The sequence below is a fragment of the Aquila chrysaetos genome, chromosome 12 (assembly GCF_900496995.4).
Source record: "Aquila chrysaetos chrysaetos chromosome 12, bAquChr1.4, whole genome shotgun sequence".
In the NCBI taxonomy this organism is placed as follows: domain Eukaryota; kingdom Metazoa; phylum Chordata; class Aves; order Accipitriformes; family Accipitridae; genus Aquila; species Aquila chrysaetos.
The window spans coordinates 9544019-9563734 of NC_044015.1; the positions used below are offsets into that span (position 1 = coordinate 9544019).

A 19716-nucleotide genomic window follows, 5' to 3' on the forward strand; every position below is an offset into this window, starting at 1 on the left:
CACCAGTGAGCCCGCAGCTCCCAAGGGTGCAAGAGCAGCATCTTCACAGACCGGTGGAAGCACACGCTTCATGGGTGGATGCAGCACCAAGGGTGGGACGTGGGAAGAAAGACACACAGACCGGGGACAAAAGAGCCATCAGATCATTGGAAAACAAAGAGCTTGTAATAATGAAAAAAGGACAGATTTCGTAACCAATCACTTTTTCCTTTGAAAAACACAATCACAGTAACTTTGCTTTATACAACCACCTAGAAACTATGAAACAGTATCACATTGTGCATTATTTTTTTTTTTTTAAAACCTACTTATCAAGAAGGGTATTCCACACTTCAAAAATTATATCCATTTGGGGAGGAAAAAGGAGACAGCTAATAGCGCAGTCACAGATACATCATGAGTCCAAGCAAGCGGCAATTCTTTGTCCTCACCTTTTCCACTTAGCCAAAAAAGAAGAGTGGAGAAGGGGATAGCAAAAGAGAAAGGAGGAGGAAAGAAAGAAAGCACCCACAGAGGACTAATCACACTCCATAATTACTTTTGACATCTACAGGGCTTCATAGAAAGATCATTTAGACCAACACAGCGGGGAGGGGGAGAGGAAGGCGGCAGCAGGACCGAGGGGGGAACTTTGGCATTTCCACCCCAGGCCCCTTCCAAACACCGATCCTTCACCAGGAGGACCTACGGGATGGAGAGGTCATCACAAGTTCTACCAGGCTGCCCAATTTCTCCTCTGGAGCAAAGAGTTTGCAATTTGGTTTCTAGAGCTTCGGGGACTGTCAGGCCACAGGGCATCTTCCCAAGCAGGGTCGGTGCGTCTCGCCCACCGCGGCACGGCTGCACCGGGGCCAGAGCTGCCTCCGACTCCCACCGGGAACAGGGCTGGGGCATCAGCATCTGGGTACACCCAAGATTACCGTCCCTTTCCTCTCCTCCCCCTGCAAAACTGCCTTTCTCTTGCAGCCAGGATGCTGCAAGGAGGGACTGAAGCCCCCGAGGGATGCCAACACACCAGCTAACCCCACAGTGGTGGCGGGTCAACAGCTTGTCCCAAGGTGTGGGATTTGGGATGGCGTCGTGTAAAGGAGGCAAGGTTTGATGAGGTGACAGCCACTGAGCCCAACCGTGACTGCTGCAGTTACCATAGGGATTTTCCGCTCTTTCCCCAGGAGCCCCAGCCCCTCTTTTCCAAGGAGACAAAACAATCTGATCGCCTTCTGGAATAAAAATGTAAATTAAAAAAAAAAAAAAAAAAAACTTAAGGCAGAAGATCATCTTGCCTCTGCGAGTGCAAAGCAGAACGGTGGATGAGAGGAGGGAGGACATGGGGCCGGGATGCAGTGCGTGTTTTGTGTTCCCAATGGGAGCCCAGCCATGCCCCAGTCCCAGGACACGTCCCAGAGTGATGGCCTGACGTCGGGGCCACAAACCCCCTAAAAGCCTGGGGCGCAGGCCGGAGTCTCAGCGAGCAGTACGCAGCAGCATCCTTGCAGGATAAGACCAAATTCCCTTGGCTGTTCAAAACGCAGGCAAAGCTCGAAGGCTTCACACAGTCTCCCTTGCTCCTTGGAAGATGCGCAGTAAAATCCCCAGGGATTGTTATCTCCTGCACCAGGACCATGCTTTCCCTCCCCTCCTCTCACACGGCTGCAGTGGCCGAGCACCGGCGAGGAGGCAGAACAAGCAGCACAAGGAGTTACTAGGGAAGTAAAAGCAGCAGGATACAACTCTGCTCCACAAGAGACTTTTCCCCCCCACAAGATTTTCATGCTGAAGGCTGCTGCCAGTCATCCCCCCGCACCCTGCGTACCATTGGTTTCAGACAAACAGCAAAGACACCGACAGAACAAGGAGGGCCGGGAGCGGGGCAGGGAAAGGCGCAGGACGAGCAACGGCCGACTCTGGGAACCCGCCTGGATTTGAGAGGTAGGAGCTTATTTGATACACACAGGCCGCAGCCACGAGCGCTGCAAATGCATTTCTTTTAAAATGTGGTGGGACAGCATCGGTTCCCGTTGATGGAGCAGCTCCTGCTCCTGCTTGCCAAGCCCATAAAGTCCAAACCTGCCCCGCTGCCCCTTCGGGAGCGCCCACCCACAGCACACGGCATTGCCTTCCCCACGCAGGGGGACCTGGTGTTCCTGGTGACGCGGTCCCAAAGCCATGCAGGGAACGCCAACTAGCAAATAGGCTCTGGACGCTGCAAATCCTAAATCCCTGCAACCTGAAAACTCCTGGAAGAGCAGGAGGGATGGAAAGAAGCAGGGAATCAGCATGGAGAAGTGAGTTCAAAGGGAACCTCCAAAAGTCACCGGCCACGCTGTGGCATCTCCTCCCCGTAGACGGGACCATCTGCAAGGGTTCCAGCCAGTCAAAAGCAGCTTCCACACCATCCTTGGAGCCGCACACAACCACAACCTCTGACAACCTCTGCACCGAATCGCAAGGAGAGGGAGAGCTCAACACCCGAAAGCCAGCACTGCTTCGCAGCAGCCACAGCACAGACCTGTCTCACCTTCTGCTTTCCATCCAGCTATATCCCAACAACTAAAGTGCTGGATTAAAACACCCCAGCTCCTTTTAAGTCTGCTCTCCATAATTCTGGATGGATCATCACCCTGCTGTTCTCCCTCCAGGAATGCTTCCAAGCACCCATTCCCAAAGCCTGCTCACGAAAACAAAGCCACCCTGGGACTGTCCCCGCTCCCCTCGCTCCCATTGCACAGGCTGCTCACAAGGAGCGACGGGGCTATTTTCTCTCACCATCTGCTCTGCTTCATTAGGTCTCCCTTTATTGGCCAGATGTTCTCATAGATGCAGAGCCATCCTGGCTTTAGCGCTTGCTCTCAGGAGGAATCTGCATGCCTGATTTCTTAGAAATCTCTGGGAGGGAGGGAACAGGCAGACGCAGTGCTGGGAGACTTTAAAAGCCATGCCTCTGGGAATTCGGGCTACTTTCCTCCCAAGAGAGCATCTTTGCTGCCAAAAGGGACGATGTTTTATTTTAGGAGATAATGTTTGCTAGCTGTAGCACGCCACCTCCCCTTTTTTTCTTATTTCTCCTGCCAGCAAAGACAGAGAAAAAGGGAAGGGAAAGAGTAGAGCCGGGAGCAGACAGACACATTGAATTCTTGCTTCCCATAAGGATTTGGGTAAACTACAGAATAAGAATTTCATTACTTGCAACCTGACCCTCCCCGCCAGGTTGGGAAGCAGACGGTTGGACAGTGCAGCAGCAGGCAGGCAGGCAAGACGCAGGCCACCCGGCCATGCCCCGCTCTCCCCAGCCTGGCTGAAGAAGGCAGAGTGCTCCCAGGGGATTGGCATGACTTCAAGATGTCTCTCTGTATTTTCCCTTCCCTCTGAAAGGAAGATTTACCAGTAAAACTTGGTTTCTTTTTATAAAGAACCACTTGCTTAAGTAACACCACTGGTTTATTTTGGATTGCCCCCCGGTACGGCTGCCCTACTCTAAAACACCCCTAGGTAGGTCCGGCTTCACTCATCTCCCACCACTCTTGCTGGAAACACCCACGCAAGGTTTGGACACAGCAACAACCGCTGCAATGCATATTAGGAAACTGAAATATTTGAAAGGGCTTTATATCTCCGACTCCACTTCCATATGAACAAGAACCCTCCGTTTAAGTACGAACAACAGACCTAAGGGAGTTAAATATGGGAAAACAGGCTCCTGAGCACCAAAATGACGAACAGTACAACCCCGGCTAGTCCAGCTGCCCTCCAGCCGGAGCAGACCGACACCGTAGGAGATGCGAGGAGGAGCACCACAACAGACACACCGCCTATGCTACCACGCACACCGCTGACAGAGCAGAGGCATCTCCCGGCAGGTCCAGCACAGTTTCTTTGTAAGCTGAGAGGACATCACAGAAGTGCAGGTAGTTACAGGTTTGCAGTGTTGCCCTTAGCCTGGCATGGGGCACAGGTTCATCACCACTGAATTTTAATCTATTTCCAATTAAATTAAGAGAACTAAGTTTCCTTCTTCAGTTCCTCTGGGCAAGAGGCACAGCAGGCAAACTGAGAAAATGCAACGTACCGGTCGTGTGAGAAACCATGCTATTAGCTAATTAAAAAAAAACCACACCAAACAGCAACTGAGCAGAGATTCCTGCAATTCCATTGCCCAAAGTAGAGGCAAGTCATGGGACAGACATCAGTGTGAGGATCCTACTTCAAGAGTTTCATCCTTCCCTTGCAGGCCTAGCTGTACACCACGGCTGCCCCGAGCCAGGCAGAGGGGAAGGCGGCAGTCCCCGCGACCTCGGCCATGCCAACCCGACCCAACGAGACCATCGAGTTCGCGTCGCTCTTCTGACATAATTTGCGCGGCAATACGGCTGCCCTTTACCCGAGTCTGCTTAATAGTATCGCGCTTCCCAAACTGGGTTAGCGAGACGAAGCAAGGGGCACAAGTAACAGCTGAGCCACAGGGCACCATACCGGGATAGCACTCGACAGAGGCTTCTTTGCCAAACCAGAAGCCACGAGGAGAGCCGCTTTCAATTTCACCTTCCCCATCAGTTGGGCACAACAGAGTCCTTTCCATGCTCCCCGACAGCTGTCTAACACACCATCACTCCTGAACCCCAGCCTGCTAAACTCCCCGGCACTGGGAACCATCACCTCCTTGCCTTGTCCCACTTCTGCTGCGCTGGGCTGCAGGAGAACACCAGAAAAGCTCCCTGCTCAGTATGGGATGCCCTCCTGCCATCTAAGCACTATTAAGGCTTTGAAAAATACTTTTTGATCTGGAGAATGAAGTTCTGAAGCCTTTGTTCGCCTAGCTCTTTGCACTGTTGGTAGGACCCAACTCTCCTTTCAAAAGGGCCTTAGGATCATCTGCACTACTTTCACACAGCTGCATGGAAAGTTGGCATTGAACCGGCACAAGAGACATGCCCAGAAGCAGTAGCAGCAACAAAAAAAAAAAAAAAAAAGAAAAATCAGAAAGAGAAACTTTGGTTTAAAATAAAATTGCAAAGAAAGAAAGAGAGAAAAGGTAAACACAGGTGCAAGTTGTCTCACGAGAGGGGTATTTGCAGGGAATAACCCCACAACCCTGGAGATCTAGATCTACATTCCCGGCTTTGTTTTACCATTACAACCTTCATTGCACAGGACTCAAAATCACTCTTATATGGTTGTTAAGTTTCATAAATAATGTGAAAACTATATGCAACAGATACATCATATTTCCAAAAAATTATAAGAAAAGTTACATCAAATTAAAAAGTAGCTTCATGAATGAAGATACTGCTCTAAGTGCACTTTCCCTGCAAGTGCAGCCAGTGCCTCAGCGCTGGATATGAAGAAAAAAAAAAAAAACAAAACCAAAAAAATCAGATTTAAAAACTTAAGTCCGGTTTCAACCAGTCAAAACCGGGCCAAGCAGAAACCGAGTGTGCTCTCGGCACTGTCCCATGAGGGAGTCCCTATGATGCTTCGTTATCCAGATAGGTTTGTATGTCCTTGTTGAGACTGTAAACAATCCCTCTTTCCTGAACTGTCCTCTTTATTGGCAAAACAAAGTAAAATATTTTATTTTTTTTTTAAAATAGAACATTAAAATTAACCCAGAAGAAAAGAAACGAAACACAGTGAGCTTGTTGGAGTCCATAGGATCTGGTCTGGAAGAGCTCGGAAAACATGTTCAGTGTTTTCTCCTGTTTTCAGCTGGAACTGTACCAGAGATCGGGTTACTTGGGGAAGAGGGGAACAGAACGAGAAAACAAAGGATGTGGAATAAGAAACCATGGCCATCTCATGTGTTCGCTTCATTCGCTAGGTCCTCTATCAATACCTTAGTGTCACAAGCCTTGGACCTGGAAAAAAAAACAAACACAGGAAACACTCACTAGGGAGAAGAAATTCCCATTACTACATGCAGACAGTAAAACCACAGTGCACTTGGGGGGAAGGAAAAGGCGGGGGGGGGCGGGTGAAAGGGGGGGGGAGGAAAGGGGGGAGGGGGGAAAGGGGGGGAAAGGGGGGGGAAGAGGGGGAAGGGGGGGAAGGGGGGGAAGGGGGAAAGGGGGGGAAAAGGGGGGAAAGGGGGGGGGAAAGGGGGGAAAAGGGGGGAAAGGGGAAAAGGGGGGAAAAGGGGGGGGAAGGGGGGGGGAAGGGGGGGAAGGGGGGGAAGGGGGGCAAAGGGGGGCAAAGGGGGAAGGGGGGCAAAGGGGGAAGGGGGGAGGGGGAAAGGGGGGGAAAGGGGAAAGGGGGAAGGGGGGAAAGGGGGGGAAGGGGGGAAGGGGGGAAGGGGGGGAAAGGGGGGGAAGGGGGGAAGGGGGAAGGGGGGGAAGGGGGGGGAAGGGGGAAGGGGGGGAAGGGGGGGAAGGGGGGGGAAGGGGGGGGAAGGGGGAAGTCTATCTTACACAGAGAGGGAGTAAGCAGGCTACTGGAACTGTTTCACACTCTCCCACTCTCCCTGGGAATAGCAGAGCCTTACACATCTGCCCCAGCTGTCCCTCAGCATCCTCCTCCCATGGCACTGGCCAGGCCACACCGCGCCGGCCACCCCGGGCGCAGGGCCAGTGCCCACTGCCACGCTGCGCCGACCAACGGCCGGGGACCCTGCGGCACTGCTGGGCGCGGTGCATCGCTCCAGCCCTCCGCGCAAAACTCCGTATAACCCGTTGCAGCAGGGGCCGCAAACCCAAAGGAGTGTGCTCAATCCGTCACTGGGCTGCACAAAGGTACGGCAGCTTCTTTTGAAATACGCTTGAGGCGTCTCAGCTTGCTGCATGTCCGAGGAGTAAACGGACGCGGCTGGTAGGGAATTCGACCAGGCTTTGGCCCACATCCCCTCTGCATAAAGTTTTTCAGTCTCTAGCGACCACACGAAGACCGTTAGTATTGGTCACATCCGTGTACTCTGAACCAATGTGGATATGAGACAAGCACGGCCCAAGGGCTGCGGCTCAGGCCAGAGCACGCCCTTTGCGTGACAGCCGCTGCTTCCTTTTCCTCCCATCCACCCCTCCCATGCAGTGATGCAACGGGGGGATGTGCTGCAGGGATTGCACAACACTCCAGACACGCTGTGCTTCAGCATCCCCGGAGAGCCCAGGCTTGTCCCCTGGCTGAAGGGCAGGGCTCTGCAGCTGTGCTGCTGGGGCAGAAGCGATGCCTGGACACCGGAGCACCCTGCGATGCTTGAAGCACAGGCACTGCAGTGAAGATACACAGTCAACAGGTTCAGCGGCTGGGGTGCAAGGTGCGGCAATGTTTAGGGAGTAAGGAGGGGTGGAAAGAAAAATTGCATGGGTTTAGATTTGGGAGAGGATGGGATCTGAGATCTCACATGTGAAATCTTAATCGAAGGATAACTGAGGTCTTGGCAGGGTCTGAAACCTGGAAATGGCCGATTGAAGAGAACCTCTCTTCCAGGTTTGGATTTATAACCTCTGGCAGCTGCTACAGGCTATTTTTTGTGGGAGGGGAGTTTTGTAAGGGGACTCCCTTTTCCAGTGGTTTACCGGAACCCGAAGATGATGTAAAGCATGGATCAACCCTCCAGCAGAGAAATATTAATTTACTAATTGGACCCGTCCTCCCTTCGAGTGACTGTTTTGGCTGAGATCTTCGCATAAATGGCCACCAAGCATTAACAACAGCTCTAACACATGATTTGCCTTGTTGTGCTAGGGGAGAGGCAAAACATACTGTGAAGCAAGACGAGGTCTGCGCAAGGACACGCTCTGGCTGCGCTTCCACTGTTTGTTCTTGCGGCGATTTCGTACACCATCTTCCTGGTCCATCATCTGATCCAAGAGCGTCAGGTCATCGGCGTTGAGCGGTGCCACAGAAATGTCCCTCACGGCACGGAACTCACCACAGTTGTTCAGGTGCTCATTCTCCAGACGGAAGAAGTTCCACACAAACCGCCTGGGCGGAGAAAAAGTGAAAATTACCAATTTGGTTCCACTTTTACCGGCATTGCCCATGTTTGGTGAAGCACTGGTACATGCACCTGGATACCACTGACTCTTCTCCCTGATCAAAGTGCGTCTGGGAACACACTGGGAGTATGAAGAAACAGCAAACGACTAACAGCAGCACCTGCTACAACATCTTCCCAACTCTGTAGAAGAACAGATCTGTCAGGCTCATTCATTGTCCTAAGGATGACAGCCCTAGTCTGGACAGCATGAAGGCAGCAGGCATTACAAGCAAAAGGCAACCTCCACCACGTACATGAGTGAGGTTCAGCTTCAAGGGCTTTTACTCATCCCAAGAAGCTGTGGGGGTGGGTCTCCAACTAGAGTACAAGTGTATAAAGAGCCAGGACACCTTGCAGGATCCAAACCGATGATGCAGAATCCAAATTAGTGTTTGGAAAAGCAGCAGAGATTTGAGAATAATTGTAAACCTGAGAATCAAGTGAAATTTCATCTGGAAATTGCAAGAAGGTAATTTTAAGGAGAAATTTAGTAGTAACAAACCCCTCAAGATTAGGCCTAGGTTCAGAGGAAACTGCAAATGCAGCATGAAGGACCCAGCCCCACGTTGCTGCAGGGCCCTCTACGGCTTTCTTCACTCAGCACCCTGTTGGGACTAAATGGTCCTGTTAGACATAGTCTTCCATTTCAAGGACCAGTATCTTCCATGTCCAAGGAGCAAGGTCTTTCCCATCATGCTGATGTTATACAAGTAGTAGAAATGTAAAAGAGAAATGAATTGTTCAGTCAAGCAGCCTTACCGGAATACCTCAAGTGGGGCAAATACAGTAGAAATTATGTCCCCAGCATACGGAAAGATTTGCATGGAAGTGAGGGAGATCTGGATGGTCCACGCAAAACGCAGGATCACATCTTCTACAATGGCACAATAGTAGTATGCCTGAAGAGCAAGACAGACAAACAGGACAGCTCATCATACATGTTCTGCACAGAAGACAGACCTCTTCAGGCCTTCAGGAAAATACAGAATTTGCTGCTCAACCACTAGAAAAGTGAATAATATGAAATGATCTCTTTGAAACAAATGAACTCTACTGCTAGAAAATCCCAGCCTATAGCATTCAGAAGCATCAGTGGCGAACTGCAACATGCTCTAAGCTCAGCAAGTTTCATTAAAATATTTAAAGCCTTCCCTAATGCAAGAGCAGGCTGTATACGCACTTTCTGTGGGTAGACAATTCCTTCTCGAAGAAAGGTATTTTCACCAGCATTTTTGTCAAAGAGACCCCAGTCCATCTTCAGGTCCCAAATTAGGGTATAGCAAGAGCTGATGAAATAGAAGATAATCCACAGGTAGAAGAACACTTGGGTGTCACTGTGGTTTTTAGCTGGAAAAGAGAAGAACAGCATATTTCTGTAGAACTTAAACAGCTACAAATTGGTTGATTTGATCGGTGGAAATAACACCGCTTTTATTCAAGTTCTGGGAAAATCAGGCTAGCTAATCTGAACCAAACCGAGAGCCTTACCAGAACCAACTTTATACTGTCGTTTAAATTCCACTTTCATCTCGTCCAACATTTTGCACTTAGGATTGAAATTTGCCCTAATACTATTTTCTTAACACTTGTGGCAGACCTGCCATTCTGACTCTGAACAGCAGGTGGAAGCTGAGGGCCATATTTCACAAAGGACACAGGCTTGTACAAAGGAAAACGCAATGAGGCAGTGCTCAGTTAGGAGGGTTTTGTAAGAAAATATTTTAGTTTGTATAAATATAAACAACTGTGAATTAGTGCATTAAAAGCCTGAAAGAGGATGGGCAGTACAGGAATTTCCACCAGCCATTTCAGAGGCTGTGGTGGCAGGGGAAAATAAGCAAAAAGAAGGGAATACATTAACGTGGATGTATAAAACCTGACGAAGGCTCTGTATAGAGTTTTAAATGCCCATATAGAGCTCCTCTTTGTGAAACACGGGACTGTGGACCCAAGGTCTGCTCACCTGTGGATATGTTTTTGCAACTAAGTTGTTTCCCATTCCCCCTGAAAAGGTTACTCTGCTCTCAATTCAGCTAAATTTCCCTACATCAGTTGGCTGGGTAAAAACAAACAGATTTGATAATTCTGTTTGCTTTTAATTAGCAAATCTGGTTCATAAAGTTCATAAAAATAAAACACGTTATGATGCTTTGCAAGGCTGAGACACTTTGCCTCTCACTGCTATCAGGAGTCTTTCCTCCGTTCTGTGCAGCCACTGCAATTGCTCATTCACCGATTCTTTCTAACAAAGCCAATAACACTTCTAGTACAAAAAAGCCATAATGTTTTTGGTCCAAACCCTATGCCACAGTAAGTCACAGCACTGTTTTCCATATATGTGGCTTTAAACCAACAGAATCCCCGAAGCTGATCACAGAGGGAGCAACAGGGCAATTTGCCCTCTCCTTCCCTTTTTGTTTCTAACAATTACGATATAAATGTAATGCAGCAACCCAATAAAATTAATGGAGGTGAAAATGAGAGGCATCGTGTAAGAGTACATTCCTCCCATTATGCCTTTCAGGCTTCCTGGACATGATGTGCAGGATATAGGTCAAATACACACGCTCATTCTCCTTTCAAAACACATCCCCTAAAGCAAACCTATTAAAGCCATTTATGCAGCAAAGCCTATCTGCACTGAAGCTTCAGATCAGCGGAGGCAAAGGACACGGGATCTGATGCAGCTTTCAGGTTTGACTAGCTTCCCCGCTTTTGTGCAAGGTCGGAAGCCTTTGAGCAGTAACCCACATCCTCCCGAGGCTCAGCTTTACCCAGGGACATGTCTAGCATCGCATCAGCCGCCACCGCCGCTGCAGAGAGCCATGACGTCACCCGGGAGCAGGCACAGAAGTCCTGCAGAATACGGGCTCTGATGCCCAGGTACGTTAACGCTGTTGCTTTGAAACCACCTCTCCCTTCCATTTTTAAAGTGCAGCTGGCCACAGAACAGGACACAGGTGAGGTTTTTGGAGCTTAGCAATTAGGGCTTTACTGCAAGATTTCATTCTCCCCCATCAGCTCCTCCAAAGCCTCCACCACGTTATTTCAGGAAGAAAAGGCAGATGCTGATATTCAGTGACTCAGACACTAAGCCTGTTCTTTCCAACATTATTTTTAGCTGATTAGATCTCCATGTTTAGTTCCCACTACCAGCTCCTACATGATAATTCAGAGGCAGTTAATGGGTTAAGTGCTTTCAAAGCATCTAAAATGCTCCAAACTACCCTGTGAGGCTGCAGCCTCCTATCCTGGCTTAGGCTTGAAGGTTAGGTCATGCTGGGTTGCTTTTTTTTTTCCTTAAGGACAGAATTCAAATAAACTGAGTCTTACTCCACATCTTCGTGGAGCAGACATGGAGAAGGCAGGGCAGACAGTACCATCCATTGCCGTGCCTTCAGCCACATCCCTGGCATGAGCAGGGGCAGGGCTCAAGAGCAGCGAAGCAGCATTACTAGGCGCTCCTTTGGAGTTCTCTGGTCACAGAGGGGACAGTCTGGCCCCTGACTATCACCTCAAACTACATGAGGGGCTAACAAAACTGTATCCTAAGTTGGCAATTACATAGGAAGGTGATTTCAAAGGTTCGTGCTGCTTAAACCTAAATTGCCTAAAGGTTATTGTGTGCAATTACGGAAAAGAGGAGTACCAGGAGGAAAAAGGCCCAAGCAAGAAATCTTGTGGCATTAACCTCATCAACCTCAAAAGGATGTGCTTGCTTCTAGTTACGTTATCATGGTCTCAGCTCCCTTTCCCTGCCCCTACCTTTGCAACAGTCTTTTCAGCGGCACCTGGGGTCACACTGCTTGCCCCATGCTCCTGCTTGCTTTCTCACCAACTGGCTCTGCAATGCATTTAGCTCCTGAAAAAATTCATTTAAAACCCAAATTACTCCCTGGCAAAATGCTCTAATCAGAACTAGCCTATTGTCTTCAGCCTTGGCCTTTGAGTCCCTCCCTTTAATCACTCATCCTCCTTTTCCTCCTGCCTGCAATTCTGTTTGATACCTTCCTTCCTTCTGTCCTCATTGGTATTCAGCTGGCGTACAGAAATATGTTACTGCTCTAGGCAAGCAATTATATCTCAATCTCCACTGGCTGGTCCTAGTGGCCCTCTTCACTGCTGCTCAGGGGGCTAGAAAATCAAGGCATTCATATTCTGCCCAGAGGCTCCATCTACCCCTGGCCTGCCAGTTGTTCAGGAGCAATACATAGCTGTGCATATGTATGATGATGTCAGGGTCTATTTAAGCAGGAACTGTTTCATCCTGTGTTTTTTCTTTGTTTAATGATGTGCTAGAAACTACCAAAAACCATTAGAGAGGGATGAGAGAAGCACTCTGGACACCTGGTAGATCTCAACCTCTCCAAGAGGGAAAAAAGACCAAGCCTTAAACAGCCCATAGACTGCAGCAACCCCTTGGCAGCACAACAACCAGTCCACCCAGCAAGAGGTGCATGAAGAACCTTTCTACTCGATGCTCCAAAGGGTACCACCCTGTAGCAACTTCCTAAGCTGCAGTTATTCAAAACAGCACATGCAGGACAAAACACCACCAGCAAAAAACCTCTGCATGTAAAGTTGCAGCTGCAGCTTTACCCTCCCGCTGATGGGCAGATTTCAATACATGTTCACATTACCATGTCTGTACCTTGGAGGTGTTTGGCTATGTCAGAGGCTGTTCAAATTTGCAGTGCCCTGCTATCTCCACTTGCTGCAAAGCTGATGGGAAGCAGCGTACCACAGGAGCCGTCTGCAGCCTTCATGACAGAATTTCCATTAGCATCCTCAATTTACCCTATAAAAGGCAATTCCAGTAGACACTCTGCACAAATACACCTACAAATTGCTCCAGAAGGTCAACTAGATAAATAATGGAAAGCTTCCACCTTTGAACTGAAGCTGTGAATGGCCACAGTCCCAGAAAAAAGCCAAAAGGCACTTGCAGCAGCAGAATTTACTGCCTGCAAAAATTGCTGATAGACAGTATCTTGGATCCCAAAACCAGCCCCAGGGGACACAGTATCTGACTAGCATTCTGAGAGAGTACTACTCTGCAGAAATTATAGCCCATTCTAACCACAGGCAAGGGAATGGTTGCTTTCCATCAAAGCTAGACAGCAAATACTATCCTGAGCGCTGTTACTATTGACTTTACTTCCAAAGAATACTATCTGTTTACCCTGCTGAATTATTCTGGGGAATGTAAACACTATATAGTATTCAACACAGCAAAAATCAATGCCATGTATTATTGAAGATCTGGATAAGAGCACAATGGCCCTCGATAAGCACTCCTGGTGTGTCAGCCACTGCAGCTGGCTGTGGTTTCTGCTGATGGTGAAAGCCGTGATAAAAGCTGTAAGAAGCATGAGGTTATCAGGAAACAGAGTCAGGTAAGCCCTGCTACATCAGACAGAACTGACCCAGCCAGAGCAGTTCTGCCTCCAGCGTCAATTAAAAACCTCTTGGTCAAGGCATGCCAAATTCAGTCTTCTTTGATGACCAGCCTTCCAGTCACAGATTTAAGCAGAACCAAAACAAAAATACATATATTTACAGCGTGCTAGCCAAGCACAGACACCAGAGTTCTGAGCATACACTTTCTGCCACCTGGTTAGCCTAGGGATGATGTGTGCCCATTAACTCCATCTCAGCACACAACGGGAGGGGGGTGACAGCCAGAAGTGACTTACCTACATACAGAACTGCCATCAGAATGACATACCAAAGCATTTCTCTAACACCTTACTGCGTGAAGTGCAGTATTACTTCTCCCTCAGTAATTATACATCTAAATGAGGGAATAGCAGCAGCATTGCCTTTCTGCCCAGCCAGCACGTACCGCTATTTAATACTGATCAATGGCAGAGCCATGACATGACAGTGGACTTAATGCAGTAAAAAGGCAAATAACCCAGAGAAGCACACGGAGGACTCGCCATCGTGCACTGATGGGCTTTGTCAAATACCAACCATTTCGTATGAACAACCTTCCCATTAGATTCTGCAAACCTCTGCTATAGCCTCTGGGCACAATTTAAAGCAAAGCAGCAAGATACAGCGTGGTGAAGAACTGTCAGGAGGCAACACGTCGTTTCTTCTTCTAGTTAAATTCTACATTCGTAGAGCAGGGAAATCCCCAAATCGTGTTTTGACTAAAAATATTCTGCAGGTTTGCATTAGGTTTGTAGGACCATAGGACTGTGTCTAATTCCAAGACATGGCAACAATCTCATTGCTTGTATCTCACAAACAGAAGAATGGGATTTAATTACAAACAGGAGGAAGTGTATCAGTCATGACTGAGATTTAATCTGATTCTTCTTCTGGTGGCTTCTCTAGCGTTTGAGAAGTGTTCTTGGGGGATGTTTAACTGCCGCCTTGAGAAGGATGGGGTTTCCAATCTAAGCATTTGCCAACAGTCTCACTAATAAAAATACCTGGATTCACAATCAGAAATAAATAGCATGGTAATCAGGGCCTTCGTTGGACAATTTAGGGATTGGGACGCAATGTCATCTGCTACCTCTACAGTGCTTTGCGATCCAAAAGCAGATTCCTTCAAAATATAATAGGAACAAAATAAAAATCAAAATTAAAAAAATATTGTCGGATGATCACATCTCCTAGATTTCTTGCAGCACCAGAGAACTGCAGACCTGCATACATTTGACAGGAAAATCACTTGTGATGTAGTCAGTTGCGTTTCTTAAAATGTTCCATTAAAAAAAAAAAGTCAGGCTTCCCCCTCTTAAGTGCCCATGAAATGAGATATCAGTAGGCCACCCTTTTTACTTACATCTTATTCATTAGTGCTCCCGCTTCTCCAGCCACCTTTAACACAAAAGTATATTGAGTGATACAAACGGTACTATTAGTCCACTTTCCAAATCCCAGCTATTAAAATCTACCTCTCTCTCAGCTGCAATCTTGAGAAGCAAACGCATGAATCACGCAGCGGCAGGGTGCCGAGATTGCCTCTCCCCCACGGCGCGGCTGCCGGCACTGGGAACGTCCCGCTTGACATTTGTAGACCTACAAAGCATGGGAAGATTTCCCTGTGGGATTTTATGCCTCATTTGTGCTGACGTTCGGGGTGCGGTGGCAGTTCCTGAAATCACTCTGCCTAACACCCCCTCCTCCCAGGCTCCTCGCCAAGCACAGGCTGCCATCTCATCTCGCCTTCCCCGCTCGCTTACTGCAGGCTGCCAGCAAGCGAGCTCCTGCCGGCACCTCCGCCCCGGCCAGGGTGGTCCTGCCGCAGCCCTGCCTGGGCTCTCCTGACCCTTCCCGGCTCCACCCTGAAGCACCATCACTGGGACGGGTGTCTAAGCAATTAGAGGAGCTAACAAGCCGGCGTGGAGAAACCGGGCTCGCTCAGGGTGCTGCAGAGACCCACGTCAAAGCTGGGAGGAGGTCAGAGGCCAGGATGGAAATGTTTGCCCACGGCAATGCCTGCAATTCTTCGCTAATGACACTGCCGCTGCTCTGATGGAAAGGATCAGAAAGACTGGCTAATGAACACAACTCATTACTGAAGGCCTCCTGGGCACGGGATGACAGGGTTTCAGACAAAAATTCATCCTAGCTTACAGCAATGTGACAGACGTTGCATGTTTTGGCTCCAAATAATCATCTGGATGGAGTTGCCAGTATGCTGTGCTAAGGCAAGCCGTGCGAAAACGGCAAGTATTAAGAAAGAAGCCAGTTAATCCCATTACAAAGTTTGTTTTACTTCAAGAGGTCAATCCAAGCACTCTATAAGGCTCTTGTGACACCTAAATCAAATGATCTGGCTTGCCACAGCGCTGACAGCTCTTCCAGCACTGAGAAAGAAGGGGAGAGATGGGAGATCTTGTACCAATACACAAGGGATAAGATAGGGAACAGGATCTCACAAATGCTACTTGCTTCATTCTTTTGTGAAATATTTTTTTTAAGTTTGTTTTTTTTTTAAAGAAAGATTTGTACTTGAATTCTATATCTCCACTTATTTTGCTTTGCCCCACTCCCCACACCCTAGAAATAAAATGACATTTCTCAGTTGAGGTACTATATAAGCTGTTGCACCAATGTCTGATTTCTGCAAAAATTATTTTAGTCCCAGTTCTCACATCACCTGGTTCTCCTCTGCTGCTGTAACCATTTAGGATCACAGTTAATTATTGTTCCACCTACCAGCAAATTCACTCCACAGGGGTTGCACCCTGCAGTTTCTAACATGGTAGCAACAAGGGCTAAGCAACACAACCCACTATCCAGTACTTCAGCTGACAGAGAAGAGCAGAGCTAAGGTGTAGTCAGGTGTCCTCCTGCAGCTCCCAGTGCAACAGTTTGATGTTACCATCATCTCTCCCCCCTTCCTGCTGTGCATCAACATCCTTCCCCTGGAAGTCATACCCCTCCCCAGGGGAGCTGCGGTGGGACAGACTGCTGGAGAACCAGCGATCTGTTCCAGCGTGAAGTTGGCTGCACCAGCCAGTATCACCACTGGTAACAGCTGAAGCCATTGTGATTAATGAGGAGTGGGCAGCAGTTACAAGATCTGGGAATCTTCCACTGTATTTTCAAAAAGCAGCACGTTTCCTATTCATCTTCACCTGGTCAGACCTGGTCGAACCTCTCTATTAGAAAGGGATGGTCCAACACCTTCCTGCAAAAGCCCATTAATTGAAGGATGACTCCTGCCTTGACAGTTCATGTCCCTCTTTCTCGGCGAAGCAAGGAGTTTCACAGTTTTCTCTTACGCTGGCTTTAAAAAAAACCAAATTACGCATCACCTCATCAGGAGAAGTCTGTTTCTGAAGCGATGATGAGAAAACAGACAGAAACACTACTCTTTACAGACAGCCCTATTTAGTTAACTTCTGTACTTTTAATTACTGTCAACTTCCTGGGCTGTTTAATGAGAAAGTGTGTGGCAGTTACATTATCTCAGACCAACCTAAGGCTCTCCATGGCACTTCTAAGCCAATGACAGCTAGTGTTCAGCAGCCTTATTTGGAGTACCTGGAAAGGGTGTGGGAGCGGTATGGAAGAAGAGACACTTACTCAAGTTTCCAGGCCGCAGGGATTAACTTTGGAATAATTCAGAGGTTAATAAATAGCTGGATACTACCCCGACCACAAGGATTTAATTGCATAAGGTGTGTAAATCCAACTGACAACGAAAACTTGCATAAACCATCTTTCCTTTCAGTTAAAGGATAAAATCCCACATAGCCCATTTTAATCCAGTACTTGTGCTTAAGCTCAGTAATGCGTTCCTGAAAAAAACAAGGTAAACACACAAATGCTCACGCTGAAACAGCAAATCCCACAAAACAAGAAAATGATGGAAGAGTACAAAGCACCCAAGAAGCTCAGTTCTTCAACTACAGAAGCCAAATCTATATTCTTTGCGAGCCAGATATTTCTGATGACACCATGTGAGCAAAGGTATCAAGGCAAGAGAAAATTGACCGACAGTAGCAAAACCAAGATGTGTCTCATTTTACAAAGAATAAAGTTGGAGCATAAATGATGTATAAAGCTTAAGAAGTGACCTGCGCTCTTAGAGTAGTACAACACAACTCCAGTTGCACTGTTTCTCGTAAGAGCTGAACACCTAAATATAACAATCCCACCTTACAAAGCCTGAACCAGGTCCGAGTGAGGAACAAAACTAAGGCTGGCTATTCCAGGTATGTCAGCATACGTTCTTAAATGCAAGTACACTTTATACAAGAGGGGATCCCCATGGAATGCTACAATAAGCTGGACTGAAGTAGAAGCAGCTATCGTGGTGCATTTGTCAAGGAAAGCACATCTGCTTTTGGCAGAGTGAAAACACTGCAAAAAGTAGTTGTGTGTCAAAGCAACACTGCACTTGGGGTAAATATTCTGCTGCAGACTTGGGCTTAATCATTTGTTTCCCCAGCACCACGTAGGTTTCCGTAGGGATTAAATAAGGCAATATAATATTCAGTTGGCTAGCACTGGGGAAAGCTACTCAGCACTGCCAGGGAAGTTAATGCCAGCACTGAACTTCTTAGGGCAAAGCAAGGGTAGGAAAGAGCCGGGGGCTGAGCCTTCTGCTCAGCCGTGCTGTGAGAGGGCAGGGACCGGCGGCACGCACTCCAGTTGCTAGGTAGCTTAGAGTTACAGATATGCCTCATTTGCCTGTGCAAACATACCCCGCAGGACTATATTTACAGAACGCGGCCTTTGCTTCCCATTCCTTTGAGCGATATAAAAATACTGAGAATTCTTCCTTTGGGAGCTCAGCAACAGTTGTCCTTGGGTTGCTGCTGTCATCCCTGAAATGTGGTTGTGTTTCTGAGCCGTGGTGAAGTGGGCAGCTTGAGTCGGCACTCGTCTGCACAACTGCTATCTGCTCCAGTCTTACTGTTGTGGGTAGCTACTCTCACTTCAGCTTCACTAATTCAGATGATTATCTGAATATCAAGATGACAGCTTGGAGTTAACTCTGTGAACCTAGTCTAGTCCTAGGAGAACAGGATCGCAAGTTTGGGAGAGAAAACTTAAGCAAATCTACTTTGATATCTTACCGGTCTAACATCCCAACTGTAATTAGCAGAGGAAATTGCATTCTGCATCTCAATCAAAAGGAAGAAATGTAAAGAAATGGCTTCTCTGAGGGAAGAAAGAATCAGAATTATGCACTGCCTGAGCAATATGAATTATTAAACAGTGATATTTTGGGGAAACTGAGACACTCATCAAGAGCCCACAGTACACAGTGTTACTGGGGGGGGATCCTTCGCTACAGGAGGTTTGGAGAAAGGAGTACCACATATGCCTAAAAGCAGCATACATCACTTAAACATAATAAGGTGGCATTTGTGTAGCCATATGTTTGGGTTAATGCCTAGGCTGTGGTGACACTGTTTAATTTAGGGTTAAACATGATGCATTGTCGTCTAAGGAGGACCATTACTGATAGCTTCGCTATGCAGATCTGCTTACTTGGTATGCTTTGCTAACAACTATACCCTTGAAGAGGAAGTAAAGACTGATAAAAAGGAAACATCCTTCTTCAGAAGGCACTGAAAGCTGGATGACTGCCAAAGAAGCATGAACTAGGGGAAAGGAAAAGGCGGCAGGGGCAGATCCGACCACCGACTCAATGCAAGACCAAAAAGACTTGGCTCCCCCCTACCTATAAGGAGCATGTGTGCCAATTTACATAGCAAGCAAGACTAATTTAAATATAACTAACCAGTAACAGAAGGGATGGTGATTACTAACCAATGAGCATAAATTTAGGTGGATTTTTACTAACCATGTAACAGAATAAATATGTTGTAGTTCTTTGGTGTGGTGTGCTAGCTTTGTGGGATTATCACCTAGCACCCATCTTTGTGCAAACATGAAATAAATAAATATTTCAGCTCTCTGTGTAAGATTGGCTTATTGCACACCAGGTATCGAACTCCACTTGTGGGACAACATTTGTGCATTTGTTTGGTTCGAGTTGTTTTCCAACAAGCATACGGAAACACAGCACAAGAATGCTCTAAGTGCACTCTGTACGCATTAGCTGGCTTTCAATGCCAACAAACCCTCCTAGCCACACAGTCCAGCTTCACACAGCTAGCAGACGTAAGCTAAAAACCTACAGACGGGCTACTAATTATTCAGTGTTCAAATCAAGGGAGGAAGGCAAGCCTTTTCAGAGGGCTTTGACATTCCCAGGACTCCCAAGTGGAGAACAGGCGCTGGTGTACATTACCTGACCTCCC

At 47.7% G+C, this 19716-nt stretch overlaps 1 protein-coding gene across 1 annotated transcript in view; it reads right to left on the minus strand.

Moving 5' to 3' along the window:
* Positions 1–146: 146 nt before the first annotated feature.
* Positions 147–19716, minus strand: part of XPR1 (xenotropic and polytropic retrovirus receptor 1) — a 118115-nt gene continuing 98545 nt past the window's right edge. The window contains exons 12-15 of the mRNA XM_030031856.2: positions 9150–9316; positions 8729–8868; positions 7693–7914; positions 147–5852 (exon numbers count right to left, since the gene is read on the minus strand). Of these exons, the coding sequence (XP_029887716.1) occupies positions 5792–5852; positions 7693–7914; positions 8729–8868; positions 9150–9316 (590 nt within the window). The 3' untranslated portion in view covers positions 147–5791. The remainder of the gene's footprint in view (positions 5853–7692; positions 7915–8728; positions 8869–9149; positions 9317–19716) is intronic.